The following is a 22,602-nucleotide window of genomic DNA, read 5'->3' on the forward strand; positions in this document are numbered from 1 at the left end:
GAGAGACACAAAGTAGGTTGTTTAGGTCTAAGAGGACCACATTTAGGCCACATGTAAAATGACAATACAGAATACTGTGCATGATTTATATTAGAAGTTTTATCATTTAACACAGCTGCTCCTAGGTTACTACAAGGGTGCATTAGGAAACTACATTCACAAAACTGTCATAATGTCAATATCCTGGTGTGATATTGTACTGTAGTTTTGCAAAATATTACAATTGCTGGAAACGGGGCAAAGTGCATAAAGGATAGCTCTATCACTTCCTGCAACTACAGTAAATATGTGATTATCTCAACAAAAAGTATGTTTTTATGTCGATAATTTAGAACACAAAAGCAATTTTTCATAGACCATGATAAAGAGCAGTTTGGGGGTGCCTGGGTGGCTCAATGGGTTGAGCATCCGACTTCAGCTCCAGTCATGAGGTCACAGTTTGTGAGTTCAAGCCCCAGGTCAGGCTCTGTGCTAACAGCTCAGAGCCTGGAGCCTGCTTCGGATTCTGTGTCTCCCTCCCTGCCCCTCCTCTGTTCATGCTCTCCTGCTCTCTCTCTCTCTCTCAAAAATAAACATTTAATATAATAAAATAAAGAACAGTTTGTTTCTAAGAACAGCCCAGTTATTTTATTTTTAATTTATAACCAACCCTCTTAGTATTTACATTTTTTATGTTTATTTTTGAGAGACAGAGAGAGACAGAGAGAGAGACAGAGAACATGGGCAGAGGAGGGGCAGAGAGAGAGGGGACAGAGGATCTGAAGCGGGCTCTATGCTAACAGCAGAGAGCCCGATGTGGGGCTCAAACTCATGACCTGAGCCGAAGTCAGAAGCCTAACTGACTGAGCCACCCTGGCACCCCCAACTCTCTTAGTATTAAATACAAACTCAGTCCCTCCTTGTATTTAGTGTGAATTACAGCAGCAGCTTCCTGTCTGGCCATCCTATTAATGTCTCCCAACTCATACTTTACTACACTATAGATCTAGTTATATCATCTCTTAACTTAAAATTCTTCTTTGGTTTCTTGGAGATAAAATCCAAACCTTTCCCATGATACACAAGGCTTCTCAAGATGTGGCTTCTTCCTACTTTTCCAACCTTTAATGCCTGCCAGCAGTCCAGAACATGCAACCCTCTTTCATTTCCAAGCGTTTCACCTTTTCTCTGTCTAGAATGCCCTTTCCCACTGTTCACCTAGCAAATGTCTGTTTGATCCTTACTATTCATGACATCTGTCATCTCTTCTCAAAGGCCTTCTAAGAATGGTTTCCAGCAGAGTAGAGCCCTTCTAACTCTTCATGCTCTTAGAGGTCCTCATCCGCATCTCAGCAATGTACACTAGGGGAGTCATGTCTCACCACTTTCAAGATCTGGAAGGCAGGCTATCAACCTCCTTTCCCTCTATATATCCTCAACACCATTCATGGTACCTAGCATTTGGAAAGCACTCACATGTTTGCTGAAACAAATGGCACTGATGACTTTCAGTGAGCTTTTATGATTCCAATAGCCTAAAATAGCAAATGGTAAGGTATTTCTATGGCAGAAATTAGTCAGAAAAAAATTAAGAAATATTGATTTTACTTCAGAAAAGTAGAGTCAGAAAGTTTAGCATATAAAGCAAACAATTACTAAACATTAGAGTATTTATCAAATGCAATTAAACAAAGAAAATAAATTACATTGTCTTTACCTACTCAATGGAGAAGTTATTCTTATGTATTAGTTATAGAAAACCACAAAGGGAAAGTAAGAAAAGGAAACAGTAGTCACCTTATTTTCTGACATTTGACCTCAGACATTGCTGTATACACAGTGATACAGATGTAACTGCAGATATGAAAAAGCTGGAATTAGAAGTGCTGATATAAAATGATCCACAAACTGCATTAAGTGGAAAAAAACAGGTCCAAAAAAAATCTGTTCTCATTTGTATAAGAAAAGGAGGGGGGAGAGAATATAAACATATAAGCTTGAGTGCTTAGAAAATGTCTGCAGAAGTAGTTGCCAGCCCCTAAAGATCATAAATAAGACTCTGGGGCAGTAGGGAGATTTCACTGAATACTGAAACATTGGTTATAGAGACTGCTAAGACAATAATTACAGTGAAAACCCAGAGAGCAGAGAACTAAAGAAACATCAAGGAAAATAGAAATGGCTGCAAAATTTTGAAACTAGATAACTTTTAGCAGACCTGAGAAATGAGGAACTAGTAGTATTTTCTAGAGAAAAGTAAACAGAAAAGACTCAGTAGTAGGCAAAGTTAAGGCCTAGACTTCTAGACCATAGTGCTAAGTAACAGTCTGCTGATGGTAAGTGCAAGCCCCAGCCAAAGCAGTTAGCTGTGAGAATAAAAATATTTTTAGAATTTGTATGAATACAAAACATTTACCTTCTAAGAACATTTCACAGTAAACTATTGGAGGCCATGCTTCAGCAAAACAAGGGTGTCAACTCAGAAGCTGGAAAATGTGGGATAGAAGGAATGAGGAGGCCAAATCATGAGAACACCTACGCAGTAGGCCTACAAGCAGACAGTCCAAATAGGAAAGGACTACAGAGGTTTCTAAGACAGAGGTCTTAAGGAAAAAAGGAAATGGATACCCTGATTTGTGTGAACATTTGTAAAAACTACCAATAGGCATGGAACAGACCCAAAAGAAATATTAAGAAATAAATTTCCTATACAGAAATGTACAGATGTGGAAAAGAGAAGATGAGGCAGTTTTAAGTTCAGGAAAAACAAAAACTTGTATAAGAATGGAAGTGTACGGGCTCTGTGCTGACAGCACGGAGCCTGCTTAGGATTCTTTCTCTACTTGTCTTTCTGCCCCTCCCCCATTCGTGCATGCTCTTGCTCTCTCTCTCTCAAAATAAATAAATAACTTAAAAATGTAAAACAATGGCAATAAAAAAACAGTACGGAGAGAAAGGTTATTAGAGGAGTCAATAGGTAATGTCTAATATAAATTAAGAAATGGTCATATTACTTAGAAAAATAGAAAAATAATCTGTAAGTGATGGGGTACAGTGTTAGTTTACATTGTGTTTTGAAACTGATTTTTTAACTAATGGTCATACACTAATGATACAAGTGATTTCTATCTTCATTAATCATCATTTTGTTATTCAGTAATTACAAGAATGACATTATGAAATAATGTGAATTTGGGTTCAGCAGCAGAAGCCACTATAGACACTTTTCTTGCTAATATTGTTTTTAAAATTTAAAACACCAATGAAGTCTTGCCAGTCTAAATATAAAGCAAAAAGGCACTGTATTCTTCACTCTTGTTAACAGTAAAGAATCCATCCCCAAATCCAACTTGCATTTAACAGTGTAAATCAAACCTGTTAGTTTGATAAGTGAGATAAACTACTCAAAGTTTCTACCAAGAAAAAAATGTCAGAAGTGTGCTTTGGTAAACACAGAATCTGAGTCAAGTGTTTTTCTCTCTAAGTTTTAGCTGTGATCAGTCATCATTAATCTTTCTACCATCATGATTCTTCTAAATGGATTTGAATTTAAAATAGAATGACTACCTAAAATGAGTAACATCTCTTGCCCTTGAAGGAAGAGAAATGCTTTTCAATAGTCCTCCTTCAGTAATGTACTTTTTTTAGACGCATCAGTACAATTTTAGATGTATCTAAACAACTTGTTTAGATGTATCAGTAACAAAATAATAGAAAACTGGACTAAGCAAAAAAACAAAAAAACAAAAAACAAAACCCAAAACCTGAATGTAAAAGAGTAAAACTCTTTAGAAAATATAAGTTCCTCCTACCCCAAAAATGATTCTCTAAAAATTACTATTCTCATTTCAGACTGTGTTTCACATTCTGGATTTCTAGATTCAGAAACAAAATCAAGTCCAGGGTTTGAAGAGGGCTTTATTAAAGCAGGAAAACCATGGAGAACAGCACAATAACTGAATAAGATGATATACTTCTAAAGGACTGGACGTCCTTCCCTGTATGCTCTGCATATTTCTAGTTTAATGAGAAATGGAAAAGAGTCATCTTTATTGTACGCAGTTTCCAAAACTATACTAGTAAGAGAAGAATCTGCTGAAACACTTGTAAGAGCTAAAGTAAAAACTCAAAGTTCATATCTTCCTTTAAAATGAAAGTAATGATAATAACAACAAATATTTAAATAATGCCAGGTATTGTTCTAAGTGCTTTACAAAGAAATTGAGGTACAGATAAATTAATTACATTTCCCAATGTTTATTCAGCTAGTTAAGTAGTGGAGCCAAGACTCACACTGACAAGCTAACTTTTAAAAAGTACATATCTGGGGCACCTGGGTGACTCAGTCAGCTGAGCGTCTGACTTTGACTTAGGTCATGATCTCATGGTCTGTGAGCCCCCATGTAGGGCTCTGTGCTCACAGCTAAGAGACTGGATGGAACCTGCTTCAGATTCTGTGTCTCCATTCCCTCCTCACCTCTCCCCCGCTTACACTCTGCCTCTTTCAAAACTAAATAGACATTAAAAAAACTTTTTAATAAAAAATAAAAAGTACATATCTAAATCAAGTTTTTAGACATTTTTATGATTGACAAACTTTTATTAAAGAGAAACCTGTTAATTCTAATTTTATCATAGTATATAATTCTTAGCCTAACATCATAAAAACAAATGGTATACTATAAACAAATATGTATATAACATTTATAAAAATGTATATAAAGAATATATAATAAACCATGTCAGTAAAACTAAATACCCTAATACTATATGAACACTCTATTTCCCAGGAAAAAATAAAGCAATATATATATATAAGTTTCTTTGTAAATTATACTTGCTTAATAATCAATCCACGTATTTAAAAGTTTATTACAATTTCCAAAGAAAATTTTCAAATATGTGGAGTATTAAGCAAGTAGGTACTTTTTAAAATCACCATGAAGGAGTAACTGCTCTTTAAGATCATGATGGAAGCAATAGCTTTAGGGGCACCTGGGTGGCTCAGTCGGTTGACCCTCCGACTTCAGCTCAGGTCATGATCTCACAGTTCATGGGTTCGAGCCCTGCGTCAGGCTCCATGCTGACAGCTCAGAGCCTGGAGCCTGCTTCGGATTCTGTGTCTCACTCTCTGCCCCTCCCCCTCTCGTGCTCTGTCTCTCTCTTTCTCAAAAATAAATAAAACATTAAAAAAAAAAAGAAAGCAATAGCGTTATACATGGAATAAATAAAAATGGAACTGGATTAAAAGGTAACAAATAAAAGATATCATAAATTTAAATAACATAAGTAAAAATAAGCATGTAATATATATATTAGCTACATACCGATATGGGCGATTTTCCTTACCTGCCAGATAGAGGGCAAATGATATAAATCTATGGTAGCGAATGAGGAACTGAAGTTGCTCTTCTCTTTGAACAAATGTAGCAAAATAATCAGCTACGGTCTCTCCATAGAAAAAGTAGTTTACACACAGTAGAAAGTACCTATAATTTAAACACAATTAGCTTTTTCACATTTGAAACCTTTTTTCCCCTCTCAAACTCAGCAAAACTATTCTCTACATTTTGATGATGACACAAAGATCAAAAACCAGTTCAGGAGACAGGTTTAGGATATTTCACCAAAACATGTTTTTCCTCTTTTAAACTTAATTTCAAATGTGTCAGTCAACAAAGTTTACTGAATACCCCTCATGCCTCTACTTAGCTCAAAATCTAATGCCAGAAATTGGGAAATAATGTAAAAAGTACTATATATACCCAAACACACATGTAGACAGACACACACACACACACACACACACACACACAGTATTTTATAATGAAAATCCACTGCCAACTACTCACAGCTCTAAAGCTTTTTAATAACGGAGATCCTAAGCCAAATTCCCACCTGCCCTAAGGAGGAAATCAACAGGGAAAGCAGGAAGAGGTAATTCGACCTCTGACCTATCCTTACTGCATTATGCACATTGGTGTCTTTCTCCTCCTCCTCCATGTTCCAGGTGGACTTCAGCTGCACACTGATTTTTTAAAAAATATTTTTAACGTTTACTCATTTTTTGAGAGAGAGATGGAAATAGAGTGCAAATGGGGAGGGGCAGAGAGAGAGAGGGAGACACAGAATCTGAAGCAGGCTCCAGGCCTCGAACTCCTCAACCGTGAGATCATGACCTGAGCCGAAGTTTGATGCTTAACTGACTGAGTCACCTAGGCAGCCCTCTAAGAGAAATAAATGTAAATGTAAATCATCTATCCTTCCGCCCAATTCTGATATATCTCTTTTCCCCATGAAAAGGAGAATCCATGAGATTTGGCTGATGGCAGCTTGTGTGAGCCAGGAAAGACAGTTGAGAAATACTCCTCAGAGTTCCTCGGTGCCTCATCCTTTGAAGGGCAGAGTCCTACTCAGCCAGGAGAGCAGAGAAGGAAAGGAGTGATTTCCCTATGGTCCTCATGGATGGAATCAGATGCCACTGTTTCCAAAGTAAAGTACTATATTCTCATTTGTATGAGCTGCATTACCATCTTTCTGTTCTCCCACAATGGAAACTGTCTGACTCCTCCATAAGGCTATCATGGCCTATCCTAGTCTACCAATCCAACTCTTCCCCCCACTATTCTGCTCAAGAGAGCCAGGAATGTCTCTGCCTCTGTGGCATGTTTCTCCTCAGTCCCACATTCAGAACCTGATAGGGGATGCTTCCCCACTATAGAACACTCCTCTTTATCCAAAACTTGTCTTTATTTCAAGTGACAATTTGCTTCTCACCTTCTCCATAAAGACTTCTGCAATCACTGGAGCCCATCTTGACCTACCTCTTTTTTTCTACACTTAGAATCAATCAATCCTGCATGGTTTAGCATTTAATTATTCTTCAACTACTTAATCTAACATTTCCCATACATTTTGCCCTTCAGAAAAAACTTGCCAAAAGGATAAATTAGAAACTATTTTGTGAGCACTCTAAATCCTAAAGATGATACATTTGTTTTCTTAAGACACTGGACCCTGGGGCGCCTGGGTGGCTCAGTCAGTAAAGCATCTGACTTCGGCTCAGGTCATGATCTCACGGTTTGTGAGTTCAAGCCCTGCGTTGGGCTCTGTGCTGACAGCTCAGAGTCTGGGGCCTCCTTCAGATTCTGTGTCTCCCCCTCTCTCTGCCCCTCCTATGCTTATGTCCTGTCTCTGTCTCTCAGTAATAAAAACATTTAAAAATTAAAAAAAAAAGACACTGGACCCTGTGGCTGATACTAATTAAACAACTATAATAATCAAAGTCATGGACAGTTAGGTTCATTATGAACTATTATATTATCATGTTTCCTGGTCAAGGTCTTGATAATTAAGAATTATACCTGAAAAGTTATAAAAAGATATATAAAACTTTAAATATTAAAATCAAATGCCTTTTTTAAAACTAGTTTTTACATGCATTGGTACATACACAGTATTTCAAGGGCTGGTAGCTGTCAGTGCTATTTACAAGACTGCCTTAGACACTGCCCCTCAAAGAGTCTTGCTCTTTTAACAACCCCCTAAGTAGCAGGTCATGGGGTCCAGGGCCCGAAGACAAGATCAGGAATAACAAAGATAGGAGTCGTTTCTCCTCTCACTGCTCCCAGGGCATCCAGGGAGGTGGGCCTGCTTGTAGTACTGGGGACAGGAGGGTAGGAGGGAGACAGACATTCAGCCTGGGCTTTCCTCCTCATGAATAAATTACTGATCACTCAACAAACAAAACAGAAAACCCACAACTGTTTTCATATCTCATCTTTCACTCTCTGCAGAAATAATCTAATTCTGTGTGTGGTCTCATGTCAAGTGAGGAAAAACAAACAAAACATTATACATATTTACAACATTTCACAAAATGAAACTTTATTAAAATTATAATTATAAAGATAATTAAAATGTGCCCAATACAATATTTTTTGAAGAGGACAATAGTGTAGGGGTGCCTGGGTGATCAGTTGGTTAAGTGCCCAACTTCAGCTCAAGTCATTATCTCAGTTTGTGAGTTCAAACCCCACACTTTAGATCTGTCTCCCTCTCTCTCTGCCCCTCCCCAGCTCACACACACTCTCTCTCGCTCTCTCTCAAAAATAAACATTAAAAAAATGTTTTAAAAAAAAAGAGGTCAATAGTGTATACATTCAAAGATAAAGTATCTCTACAAAGACTGAAAGATGAGATATGAAAATAGTTGTGTTGGAATAGGAAAGTTAAAGGTGATTTTCTTTTTTTCAAAATCCAATTGTGTTCTTTTTACTTGTCTTTCTCCAAAGGTCAACTGTGTGATACTGACTGATGAGGGTGCTTCCTTTAAAACTTTAGAAGAGAACCATATTCTCATATCTGAAACAGTGTTAAATTACTTACCAGCTTAATGTTCTAAACCATGGCAGGTCATAGGAACGATAGACTCTATAACCTATAGTGATAATTTCATGGAAGCATTTCACTTGGATGCCTAGCACCTGAAACCAAGAGAACACATTAACATACATTTCTTGATGTTTACATTTGTGCTTAATCATTTAATAAGTAGTTTCTTGTCAAAAATCTTTAGCCTACTCAGTCTTAATTATTCTAAATGTCAGTAGCAAAAATTCAGTAAGTCAACATCTCTAAAATCAAGCAATATTTCAAAGGGGTAAGCAAATCAAAGTTTATCCAAAACATGACATCCTGCGGTAGGAGGTGTCACTGTAGCTTAAAGTTTGAGGGATATAGTCTTGTTGGTCATGACTGACTATGCTTTATCTCTCATTACTACCTCATTTCTTGACTTCATCCGTCCTAAGATGGACAATATTTTTGTCCATTTTGTTTCTTGAGCTACCCTAGGAAAAAGATCATATGTGGAAGTTTGCATTTACTTATTTATACATTTATTCAGGGAGCCCGTGTATGCGTGAGAGAGAGAATCCCAAGCAAGTTCCACACTGTCAGTGCAGAGCCTAACGTGGCTCTGACTCATGAACTGTGAGATCATGACCTGAGCCAAAATCAAGAGTCAGATGCTTAACTAACTGAGTCACCCAGGTGCCCCTGTATATATTTATTTTTAACCATCCATACCAGTATGCCTTCTAAGTATAAAGACACAGTCAAAACAAATGACTGTGATTAAAACATCTTCACCCTGTCACCCAGCAGGTGGGTGGTCTTTTCATTTGGGCATTGGGTCATTTCTTTGGGCATGGTCTTTTCATTCCTCCAGCTGTGCCAACTCTCATATAGCCAGCTGCATATCTCTCTGAGCCATCTAAGTGGAGTGACATGGGCAAATTATAAATAGCCTTTTACGTTTGCAGCCACTTCACCTGGTCAATTGATTCTATGCACTTTTGTTTGCACAGTGTTCTATATACATTCCTAACAAATGGGTTTAGGTTTATGAATCCCTTTTGGATGGTCTACTTAGTAGTCCTTCAAACTGCTGTCTCCACTATCTTGGGTAGAGGTAATTCCCGAGGATGTAGCATCATATCCAATGCTTGGTTTAAGTCAATTCCAAGACTTGAAAAACAAGTGGCAAGTTGAAGACTTATTACCAAGAACTAAGAGATAAAAATCTTTATGAATATAGCAGACTTCTTCAGCCTCTAAGGAGTATACTCAAGGGTGTGGTCTTGTACAGTCCCCGAGCTAAGAATGGATTTTATATTTTTAAGAAGTTAAAAACAAAAACTAAAAATGATGTGACAGAAAGATATACGGCTCCTTAAAGCCTAAAATATTTTTACCTGCTTCTATACTTAAAAAGTGTACCAAACTTGGGGCGCCTGGGTGGCTTAGTCAGTTAAGCGTCTGACTTTTGCTTAGGTCATGATCTCGTGGTTCGTGGGTTCGGGCCCCGCGTCGGGCTCTGTGCTGACTGCCAGCTCAGAGCCTGGAGCCTGTTTCAGTCTGTAACTCCCTCTCTCTCTGACCCTCCCCTGCTCACGCTGTCTCTCTCTCTCCTAGAAATAAATAAAAACCTTAAAAAATAAAAAATAAAAATAAAAATAAAAGCGTACCAAACTCTGCACCAGAATATACTATAGTATTTCTTTTTAAGCTCCCCCAAAATTAGCTTTCCCAAACCTACTGTTCGGGACATTCTCAAGCTATACTTCTCCATTATACCTATCCAGTCACATACTTAAAGCAACTGTGTCCTCTCAGCCACATGATAAGAAAATATTAGGTCAAACTACTATAAATAGTTATTTTAGAAAAAAGTCATTCATGTTTTATAACATGAAAACAACAAGAAATTCAAATATCGTCCTTCAAGTAAGCTTTGAATATGATGTCAAAAGTCATTTTTAAAGTTGTTTTTTTTAATATTTTTTATTTATTTCTAGGAGAGAGAGAGAGAGAGACAGTGTGAGCAGGGGAGGGTCAGAGAGAGAGGGAGACACAAACTCTGAAACAGGCTCCAGGCTCTGGGCTGGCAGTCAGCACAGAACCCGATGCGGGGCTCGAACCCACGAACCACGAGATCATGACCTAAGCAAAAGTCAGACGCTTAACCGACTAAGCTACCCAGGCGCCCCTCAAAAGTCATTTTTAAAATAATCACAAAATGAGCACAATGCTAGATGTTAAAATAAAATGGCAAAGCTCATACTATTTATAGAATCAAGGGCTTTCAAAATATCAAATGCACTGACGCAATTTCTATTTGCTAAATGAACACATTTGCTCAAGAACAACCATAAGCACTCTACATGGTATTTTGCTGAGAGGAAAAAGAAACTACTTTTCATAGCACACACATACATATTTATATGATTGTCAATTACAGTTTGCAAGTAGAATCAATATAGAGCTGCTGGGAAAACAGAAAACAGGGTGGGTTCAAAACAGTAGAGATAAGATCCTTAAAATACATGTATATCTTCCAGGCTGGGTGATCACCCAGAAACTGATATTCCAGGCCATGAATACTGGTAGCAGTGCACACTGGTAGGATTCTGTTGGCTTAATAAATGTGTTAATAGCCTTAAAAACAACAACCAACATTTAAATGCCTACTCTGCTAGTTACTGAGGATTCAGAGAAATAATACAGGACATCTGTCCTCAGAGAGGCATTGTCTGTCAGGGAGGACACAAATGACTACAGTGCCACGAGGAAATAGCCACATGGATATAAGCATGGGCAAACAAGGGGGCGCCTGGGTGGCTCAGTCAGTTAAGCGTCCAACTTCGGCTCAGGTCATGATCTCACAGTTTGTGAGTTCAAGCCCCACGTCAGGCTCTGCGCTGACAACATGGAGCCTAGAGTCTGCTAAAGATTCTGTGTCTCCCTCTCTCTCTGCCTTCCTCCACTCACGCTCTGTCTCTCTCTCTCTCTCAAAAATAAACAAACATTTAAAAAAAAGCATGGACAAACAAAAAGGGACATGGGCCACATTTGGGGCATAGGAGAAGGATATACAGAATCACATACATGGGAGAAGAAGAGGCATGTTAGGGAACTACAAGTATTTCAGAGTTGCCTACTCACAAAGATGGGGGTGAGAAGCAGAGAGAGACAAGAATCACAGCAAACAGTACAAAGGACAACACCTGATCAGATGTGTGTGTTTGGGGACAGGAGAGGTGGAAAGAACAGACTGGAGAGGCAGCAAGAGTAGAGACAGTAAGGCAGGCAAGATATCAGCATTGAGTGTAGATGAACTTCTAACTGGGCCAGTGACAGAGAAGTGGAGTACAAGGAATGAGGCATTGAGGAGGCAGAACTGGCTGGATTTGAAGGCTGCGGAAACTGGGAGGTGAAGGGAGACAGAGGAACACAGAATACACCAGAGAAGACTTTGGGGAAAGTAGACATATTTATGCAGAATGGATGGGGATGGAAGAGAAGTTCAGATTTGGATATGTTGAGTTTGAACTATGGTATTTATGGGTTATCCAAATAAAAATGCCTATTTTCACTTTGGGAATCTATTCAAAGAAAATAATCCTGCATATGAAAAGGCTTTACATTCTATTATGCTCAGGAGAGTGTTATTCACCATAGAGAAAAACCAAAACATAACCTGAACGTCTAAAAATAATACAGTGGTTCAAATAACTTATGATATATTCCATTCCACTGAGTCAAGGAATGTATTAAAGTTGATGGTTATAAAGATGGTGGAGCAACACAAAACAGTTGATAAAATACTTAGTTTAAAAAAGCAGAATACAAAATTCTAGTCACGTTATGATTATAACCATGATCTTTAAAACATAAAAGAAAAAAAGGAATAAAAGAAAATATGTCAAATAGTATTAATTGGGTTTTGGTAGTTGATGATAGGGTTAGGGGTGATTTTCAAAAAATTAACAATTTCCTAAAGCAATTTTAACACACTTTTATAATTCTTACAATGGGAGAAAAATAAACTATCTAAAACTAAGTTATATAATGTGAATTAAAACTTATTATAGGAGTTTCTAAGAAGGTGAAGGTGAGAACCTCTTACACTGTCTGCCTTTAAATCAAAGTATGCTTTAACAATTTGATCACTTAGAAAGTGTGTTTCCAGGGCACCTCAGTGGCTCAGCTGGTTAAGTGTCTGACTTTGGCTCAGATCATGATCTCATGGCTCATGGATTCGAGCCCCACATCAGGCTCTGGGCTGACAGCTCAGAGCCTGGAACCTGCTTTGGACCGTTTCCCTCTCTCTCTGCCCCTCCCCCACTCAAGCTTGGTCTCTCTCTCTCACTCACTCAAAAATAAATACACCTTAAAAAAAGTTTAAAAAAGGGGCGCCTGGGTGGCTTAGTCAGTTAAGCGTCCGACTTTCGCTTAGGTCATGATCTCGCAGTTCGTGGGTTCGAGCCCCGCGTCGGGCTCCGTGCTGACTGCCAGCTCAGAGCCAGGAGCCTGTTTCAGAGTCTGTGACTCCCTCTCTCTCTGACCCTCCCCTGCTCACGCTGTCTGTCTCTCTCTCTCCTAAAAATAAATAAAAAAATATTTAAAAAAAAAAAGTTTAAAAAATAAAAGTGTGATGCAAGCTATGAATGCAACAACTAAAATACTATAAATAGAAGACTGAAGAAAAAAGTTCTTTTTAACTTAAGGAACATGAGCATGATCCCATCTTAAAGTAGTAGCCATCATTTGCTAGAAATAACTTTTTTTTTTTCAAATAGTTTATTGTCAAGTTGGTTTCCATATAACACCCAGTGCTCATCCCCACAAGTGCCCCCCTCCATGCCNGTGCTGCTATGAACATTGGAGTACATGTGCTCCTATGCCTCAGCAAGAAATAACTTTTTAATAAAATTCTCTTGAATCAATCATTTATGAGTGCTGACATTGTAGGGCAAGCACAAGCTAGATACAGTGCATACTTCTCAAAATATAAGTGACCTAGTTAGGGATATGAGCATAAATAAGACTTGAAGTCACATAGAAGTAGTATCAATTGAGTACCAACAGTGTGTGCATATATGTATATCCATCCATATTTCCTTAATATAAGTATCATAAATACAACATATGTATGTATGCATGCATATGTGTGTCATGCATTACAATAAACTTACATAAGGGCAGTAAGAGTTCAAAGCTACTTTAGCTTGATCTTTAATATTCTTCTCTGATTAAGCTCACCAATGAAACACAGAACTTGTATTAAAATGGCATTTCCTTTCATAACCGAAAAAAAAATAAAGTAAACTCAAGTACTTTAGGTATGCTTATGATTCTCCTTTAAAACCTAAAATCCAAATATGCAAGGATATCTTTAAAGGTGTTTTGAAAAAAAAATAATGAAGGTGGTTTGAATTTTCTCACAAAAGAGTGCTTGAAAATTAGCCTCTATCCACAAATTCTGGCCCAAGTTACCACACCAAATGGTTTAGTTTGAAGAACAATGTAACTTACAGGAAGCCTACCAGACCAACCTGCATCCATGTATCAAGGGTGCTGGTGTTTTACAATGTCTTAGATCAAAATTACCTCCCAAAGGGGAATAATAATTTAAATGATCTTCAATATTTCCAATGGCTCCCCCAATGCTTTACAAATAAATCCTAAACTTCTTCACACAGTATCACAAGGCCATCTAGCCTCTGATCTCCAATTACTTTTCCAAGTTCAAAGGCCTGGTCCTCCAGGAAAAAGGCATCATTCGCCTTTTCTAGGCACATGTAGCTGTTTGGACCTTTGCTCTCAGTGCTCACTCCACCCTGACAGGTCTGAAGAAAGGTCCCTTCATCCACAAAGCCTTCCCACTCCCACCACTTCAATGTTTCATGCTTCTTTGAGTATCAAGGCTTATATACTTAGGAATCCTCTGCTGTGACACTCCTACCCCCAAGCTTCCCTTGTCCCCTCACTTGCTAAAGCTTTAAACTGCAGCACTTTTGCTGGACAGAATGCCTCTGGTAAGTCTTCCAGTCACCCCCGCCCTTGCTCTCATAGCACCCTATTCTATACAAATATATTCTCTCTATATGTATATTTGAGAGAGCATGCAAGTGTGCAATCAGAGGAGAGGGGCAACCCAGGTGCCCCTGTAATTATATTTCTGATCAGTTCTTTGAAGCATAGGCAGTAAACTCCCCAGGGAAGAGACACATGTGCTTTTCTCAGCACCACTGTACCAAACCCCAGAAGCAGCACAGTGCCTGGCACATAGCAGGCATCCTGGAAGCATTTACTAAACAAATGAGCTAAAAACTTAAAATACTTGTCTGGCTTCATGACGTGTTGGACTTCCCTCCCATACACAACAAAATCCCACATTCCCAAAATGGCTTTTGCTCGCCTCTCTGGTCTCGTTCCTAAACACCCTCCATATGCACTAGTTACAAATCCCTCAATGAACCAACCACATTTTCTCATTACTTCCATGTCTTGTTTATGATATCTCCACCTTGGAAGGCCCTCCCCTGTCCAGCCCCTTCTTCAGGACTCAACTTTGTCACACTCTTTTAGAAGTCCTCTCTATTCTCTCCCTCTCTCTCTGGCTGGTTTAGGTACTTTTTTACTGTGCTCTCCCAACAAGTTCTATCACAGGACGTACCCACTTATTTACTATACTATTTATTCATATGTCTCTGCCATTAGACTGAATTCTTTCTAGTTAGGGATTCTTTCTAGTTAGTCCTATATAATGAAGTCATGTGTGTGTGAAGTCATTAGCAATATCTAATGCTATGTATTACATATACTTGGTCTCTGCTGAGTGAACACACTGAATGGCTGTTTTGCAAACAGGAAAGGTTGATCCAGATCATTTCATGAACTAGAAGATGCTTAAGGGAACTAAATTTGCTGTTACCAAATCTTGCACTAATTTCTTTTTTATGACATGCTCAAATTACTTTAATCATATCAATGCTGAAAAACAAATTAAGAGATACCTAGGAAAATGTAAAACACTTACAAGAAGCATCAGCATAAAGGATCCCATATAGATGATCAGGAAAAACAATGAAATCATAGTTAGAGTAAGAATTCCACGAATCCACCAGTTTTTCCACCTACAAAGAGAATGTTTATAAAGTTAGTATTCAAAGTATTCTTTAAGGTTTTTTTGTGTAGTTTCGGTATTATCAGAGTTTTAGATTTTCCCTAACTATACTTTAAGAATTCCTTACTTCAGGGTACTTGGGTGGCTCAGATGGTTGAGCATCCAACTTCGGCTCAGGTCATGATCTCACAGATTGGTTTGTGAGTTCAAGCCACATATTGGGCTCTCTGCTGTCAGCGCAGAGCCTGCTTTAGATCCTTTGTCCCCCTTTCTCTACTTGTGCTCTTTCAAAAATAAATAAAACATTAAAAAAAAAAAGAGAATCCCTTACTTTCCGATATAGTAACAACAAAAACAATCTAACAAACACCATTTGTTCACTCACTCAGTGTAAAATTTATGTTAGCCAAAGAAAGAAACTAATTTTTGTTCAATGTGAATGAAGAAGAATCACTAGGCTAGGAAGTGAGGTGGTCACTGTGGATATGTGCACATGCTCAAATTACCTCCCACCAGGGTCATTCAGGAGGGAAGAAGGCAGGTGCAAAAACCCTCTGTAAAGATGATCTATCCTTCTCTCTCAAAATAAAACAAAACAAAACAAAAAAACTTAAACTTTTTTTAGAGGACATCTGTGTGGCTCAGTCGGTTAGGTGGCCAACTCTTGATCTTGGTTCATTCAGATCATGATTTCACAGTTCCTGAGTTCATTCAGATCATGATTTCACAGTTCCTGAGTTTCAACCACATGAGGCTCTGTGCTGACAGTGCAATCTTGCTTGGGATCCTCGCTCTCTTCCCCTCCCCCACCTCTCCCTTGCTCATGCGTGTGCATGCTTTCTCTCTCAAAATAAATAAATAAACTTAAAAAAAACCCATTCTCTATCCTTTAGGGTGGTATATAAAAACAGTGATATTATTAAGGTAGTATAGACAGAGAACACAGACTTCCAGTGAGAAAAAGTAAAGAAAGGATAATAGAGAAGTGAAACTTCAGAGCACAGAAATTTCAGTGAAATGAAGAAGGCACAAGGTCAGTCACTGAGGGCAAGGCCAGGCTGACGGTCACTTCCTCCTAGAGCTCAAAATGTGCTGTTGGCTTTCCACACTTAGACACAGGGTCTTGAAAGCACAATAGTATTTCCCCATCCTTGGGCCTTTACTTGTTCCTTAGAGCAGGGCTTCCCTGCTGAATGCCTGGCTAGGCTGAGAACTCATTTACCCTAGATCCTCTAGTGGTCAGGAAGGGCCTGGGGTGCCCAACGGCCCTCCCCCTACACCCAGGACATTCATGCTTCATTCTGAGCATATCTGACAAATACTGTCACTCTTTCTGTGGCCGTGTCATGAAAATTGTCAGCAGCCACTGTGTAAAACCAAAAGGATTCTAATATCTATATATGGATGACATTTCTGAATCTAAAATTGCTTCCCCCTGCTTTTATTCATTCTACATTCATTTTACATTATACTCACAGTAAAGTTTTAAGACTTTTCTGATGTCTATTAATTCAAATGACAGCATTTAAATTATGACACAAGATACCTGGATTCATCTTAAAGTATACTAGCATGCATGTATATATGTGTATATATACACACACATATGTACACACACATACATACACAGTGTTTTAAGCACAGACTTTCATTCTCCTCTCTATAAAAAAAAATCAGCTGACTTCATCCATTATCAAATATTGATTACATTCCGTGTTTTTAACCACTTTCCTATATAGTCTACATATTTCTTAAATATCCCTTTTATGATGTCATTTCTGTACTCAAGATCTAAAATGCCAACATTAAGTCCAAACTCTTTCATTTGGCTTCCACAGTTTTTCATGAGGTGTTCACATCTTACTTAGCCGACTTTCCTTCCCTCTGCTATGTAACAAACTATGTGGCTCATAAATTTCTTAGACTCTTAGCTTCAGGACTGAACTGAAATGAGCAAAGTGTCAAAAACTGCTACAGCTGGAAGGTTCCATTGAGTTTTATATACATAACCCTTTATGGATTAATGAATAGATTTAGGGAACTGGGCTAGGTCACAGAGCTAGTCAAAGGTACATAATGGACCATAAACCAGTCTCTAATTATAACAAAGATAATGATTATGATCTTGTCCTTTTGCATGAAACCCAGAAGCATATTTAGCTCTCCTTTATAACTGAGCCTCAGGTTCAGAACTATTCAGAACCTACAGAAGATAAAAGACACTACGTAAGTGTCAAAAATCAGTCCGTAGGTGGATGTTGCCAATGTCTACGTGTACCTCTGTTAGATGCCTCCGGCTTTGAACTTCAAAGGATGGTAGCTGTTGAGAACCAGAGATCTTAAACAGAGAACCTACTTTCTTCCTATCGTCCAAAAATTCCATGATAACTGAAAACCTGAGCCATCAAGAAACATACTCTATCTGGTTATCTTTTATATTGCTATTTCCCTTCCGAGAAAAACTCCCCTCCCCCAACAAGGTGAAAGACTTACTTCTCTTAATTATTTTCACAGACTCCTCAAACCTCCCAAGAAAACCTAATACAAAGTTAAGCACATAAAAGAACATACTTAAACCATAACGTACATATCCATGGATACAGTGACTGAAAGACCTCTTTTAAGGGAGAACCACTGAGTTCAAAACAGAGCATGACAGAAGGGGAAAAAATCATTCTTAATAAAAACCAGAGTATAGGCTGACTCTGAATTCAAATTATTGATTTCTTTTACCATGCTACCATGAGCACTTTAGAAAAAGCCTTAATTTCAGCTCCAAGTCATCACCTTACAATTGTTTTGGAAAAAGGAATTCAGAATCAATAAAGGAGAAGTTCATTCGAGTCTCAGGTCCCCAGAACCTACAAGAGCTAGAAATGAGCTTTCTAAAAAGTATATACTTCAGTAGTCTCCTTAAAAGTGGTAATCTAACATGGTTATATACTTATTGCTCAAATCAGTTATGAGATATACAATGTTTTACTGTCACTACAGATATTAAGTGGTTTTTATTTCAAAAGTAATGATGAGGTTTAAAAAAAAATATTTTCCTAGGGGCACAAACATCATGAGTCATCAAGAAACTGGGCTGGCAAGATAGTTCACCTGAGGGGCGCTTGGGTGGCTTAGTCGGTTAAGCATCCGACTTTCGCTTAGGTCATGATCTCGCGGTTCGTGGGTTCGAGCCCCGCGTCGGGCTCTGTGCTGACTGCCAGCTCAGAGCCTGGAGCCTGTTTCAGTCTGTGACTCACTCTCTCTCTGACCCTCCCCTGCTCACGCTGTCTCTCTCTCTCTCCTAGAAATAAATAAAACATTAAAAAAAAAAGTTTAAAAAAAAAAAAAAAAAGAAATTTCACCTGAGCCAAGAATTGATACACAGAGACACTCCTCAAGAATAAATAAGAACTTTGTGGGCCATCTGGCAAAAGAAGTTTTGAGAAAGTCCATCTACCAGTCTTTGGAGGTTGGACAGGAAGTGCACAAGTTCTTGGAGAGAAGGAAAATGGCATGATACAGTATAAGAGCACCCAGTATAAGGCTATACCTGGATGTTTCCTTGGTTTCTCAACCTCAGTGTTAATAACATTGTGAGCCAGAGAATTTTTTGCTATGAAGAGCTGTTCAGTGTACTATAGGATATTTAACATCCTCCCTGGCCTCTACTCACTCTCTGTTAGTAGTGCTCTCTCTTGTGACAACCTGTGCGTGACTCAGTCAATGCACATATCCACTTGTGCAGTTTCGGGATGGGGAAGGAGCAGGACATTGTCCCTGGATGAGAACTACTGAACTAGACTGATAGCTGAAGAAGAGCTTCACTAACAGATAGAACCAGACTTAACTGGTTAGTAGTGACTATTCATCCCCACAGACCCGCATAGAGGTCACAAAGCAAATTGAGACCGATTGCCAAGTGCCTAAAAACCTTCAGGCCTCTTCCAATTTCAACAGCTTACACTCTATTTGGTATTATATATTCAAGCCTTAAAAATGAGCATAAATCTTCGGGCAACTGGGTGGCTCAGTCGGTTAACCGTCCACCTATGGCTCAGGTCATGATCTCACAGTTCGTGGGTTCAGGCCCCATGTCGGGCTCTGTGATGACAGCTTAGAGCCTGGAGCCTGCTTCAGATTCTGTGTCTCCCACTCTCTCTCTCTCTCTGCCCCTCCCCTGTTTGCACTCTGTCTCTCAAAGATGAATAAACATTTTTAAAAAATAAGCATAAAGCTTAAAAAAATAAGCTTTAAAAAAAAGCTTTAAAAAAATAAGCATAAAACTTAGCTACAAAGAAAAATGTTTAATACAGAGTTGTTTTTAATCATGAAAATCTGGAAACATGCTAAATGCTCAGCAATTTCAGTTTAGTTGACCAAACTGAACTACAGTCCTACAAAGAAATATATCATGCAGTCATTAAAAATATTTTAAGTATATTTAAGGATGCAGTTTCTAATACTATAGAATGAAAATATAACCAGAAAAGAAAGAAACAGTACAATGCTATTTTTATATTACACACCTCCTCCCACACATGCACAAATACACACAACACAGAAAAAAAAGCTTCGAACAGTAAACATCACAATGTTTTAGATATCAATGTCTTTTTGATAAATTACAAGAGGTTTCCCCCCTGCAATTCATGTAATTTTATGATATAATTAATATTTTTAATCCTACACATCTGCAACTTCTAAACTTTTTCAAGACAGACCATTTTGGGTATTAGATTAAAAAGAGCATAAAATGAATTAAGATAGAGTTTGAAACATTCATGTAACCTTTAGAGCAAAGTCTGAGAAGACTGAAACTTGTTATATATTACTTACTGTTCACTTTAAAAATTTTTTTTGAATGTTTATTTATTTTTGAGAGAGAGACAGACAGAGCGTGAGCGGGGGAGGGACAGAAAGCGGGAGACACAGATTCTGAAGCAGGCTCCAGGCTCTGAGCTATCAGCATAGAGCCTGATGCGGGGCCTGACCCCTTGAACCATGAGATCATGACCTAAGCCAAAGTAGGTCAAAGTCAGATGCTTAACCAACACAGCCACCCAGGCACCCCTGTTCATTTATTTTCAAACCAATTTTTTTATAAACAGAGCACAATACCTAGGTTCACAGTGTGGTTCTATCACTTATTAACTGCATGAACCTTAAATGACATACAACATTTCTGTGACTCAATTTCTTCATTTATAAAATAGATCTATATAACTAAATCTGTTACAGGGTTGCTGTGAGAATAGTCAATATATGTAAAGTGCCTAGCACACAGCATATAATCAAGAAATAGTTGCTATTATCTGCTATTGTTACTTTATACCAGGGGGGAAAATACCTTCACTGTTAAGGAAAATCTAATATAAATGACACACTAAAAGAATCATTCTTTAAAGGTTGTTTTTTTTTTTTAANGTGGGGGAGAGAGAGAGAATGAATGAATGAATCTGAAGCAGGCTCCATGCTCAGTGCAGGCATGGGTATCAATCCAACTGGGATCATGACCTGAGCTGAAATCAAGAGTCAGACGCTCAACACAACTGAGCCACCCAGGTGCCCCAGCATCATTCTTATATAACATCAGCATAAAAAAATTTCAGGGGCAGCTGGGTGGCTCAGTCAGTTAAGCGTCTGACTTCAGCTCAGGTCATGATCTCACAGTTCGTGGGTTCAAGCCCTGTATCAGGCTCTGTGCTGACAGCTCAGATCCTGGAGCCTGCTTCGGATTCTGTGTCTCCCTCTCTCTCTACCCCTCCCCTGCTCATGCTCTGTGTCTCTCTGTCTCTCAAAAATAAATAAATGTTAAAAAAAATTTTTTTAATTTCAGGGTTGAAATAGACCTGATAAGATTTTAAAGCAAATGTACATCTGTGAATGAGGTCAGAAAAACTAGGACCAAGAACTATAAAAATAATAATCATGTTTTCAATAATGGACAGCAAAAAGTTGTTCTATTGATTCAAAAAATATGAAAATTTCTGTTTGAACCAATTTATTCTAGTATGGTTGTCTCCTAGAAATTAAAAACAGAAAAACTTATATTACATTTATTATTGACTAACCAGTGTTTTCTGTTATGACCTAAAAGTAGTAAAACCAACTTAATAAGTCATATCCAGCATTTTTATCCATAATACAGAACAGTATCAAAAGAAATCAGAGGGTATCACACACAGTAATAGCAAGAATTGCATCATAATATTTTTGCAACAGTTAAAATATACATTTCTGTGTCTCTTGGGATGTGGTGTAAAATATATCTTTTACTGTGTGTCACAGTCAAAAAGCTGGAAAAATATTGTTCTATACCAACATTTAAGATTTCACACATTAACCTGGATAAAGCTTACATTTATTTTGCTTTTATAAATTTTATAATTCATATTACTAAAGTATACAATGGAGGGCAAAATAAAAATTGCTGAATCTTGGTAATGATCAAACATAAAAACTATAGAAAACATAAAATGATAAAAGATTTGTGGAGTTTGGGGCAATAATTTAAAAGAGAAGGAATGACCTATTTATGTCTGGCATTTGAAAAACAGGGAATAGAGAATATGGAATTTTCTTTATTAGACGTTCCAATGCCAGGAAAGGCAATCTGATGTGGTAAATGGATCAGTGGCTTGAGCAATCTGACAAACTAGGACAAGAGTCTGGGCTCTGTACCTTCCTCGCTCTGTAACCTTCATCGGTTAACCTCTGAGATTTGGTTTTCTCATACTTCACAGGACTGAAAGGATTAAATGAAATAATAATCAATTATTTAACCATTTAGTACCATGCCTCACATATGGTGAAAAAGTAGAAGGCCTCTCTTTCACAGCTCCTAAACTGAAAAACTAAGATTTATTACATCAACCAGCATAACCTCACAACTTCTCCTAAGCACCCATTATAGTCATCTTCCATCTAATCATACCTTGAAGATAAACCAGACAGAGCTTTCTTGAGGATCTCAGGGGTTCTATCTGAGGATGGTGGAATTTCTGGAATATCAGAATCTGTTCTGGAATCCAAATCTCCATATCTATCATCAATATCTGTTTCCTAAAATTAAAGAAAAAGGAAAATCACTTTGCAAATTTGAAAAGTACATGCTTGCCAATGCACTTAACTTACTCCTCAGTATGTCAAATCTC

The 22,602-nt window shown here is 38.0% G+C and overlaps 1 protein-coding gene across 1 annotated transcript in view; it reads right to left on the minus strand.

Annotated features, from left to right (window-relative positions):
* Positions 1-22,602, minus strand: part of CDS1 (CDP-diacylglycerol synthase 1) — a 70,859-nt gene that overhangs the window by 29,877 nt on the left and 18,380 nt on the right. The window contains exons 2-5 of the mRNA XM_077765178.1: positions 22,383-22,510; positions 15,368-15,464; positions 8,368-8,465; positions 5,329-5,468 (exon numbers count right to left, since the gene is read on the minus strand). Coding sequence (XP_077621304.1) covers positions 5,329-5,468; positions 8,368-8,465; positions 15,368-15,464; positions 22,383-22,510 — 463 coding nt within the window. The remainder of the gene's footprint in view (positions 1-5,328; positions 5,469-8,367; positions 8,466-15,367; positions 15,465-22,382; positions 22,511-22,602) is intronic.

Source organism: Crocuta crocuta, unplaced genomic scaffold (genome assembly GCF_008692635.1).
Source record: "Crocuta crocuta isolate KB4526 unplaced genomic scaffold, BGI_CrCroc_1.0 scaffold134, whole genome shotgun sequence".
NCBI classification, from domain to species: domain Eukaryota; kingdom Metazoa; phylum Chordata; class Mammalia; order Carnivora; family Hyaenidae; genus Crocuta; species Crocuta crocuta.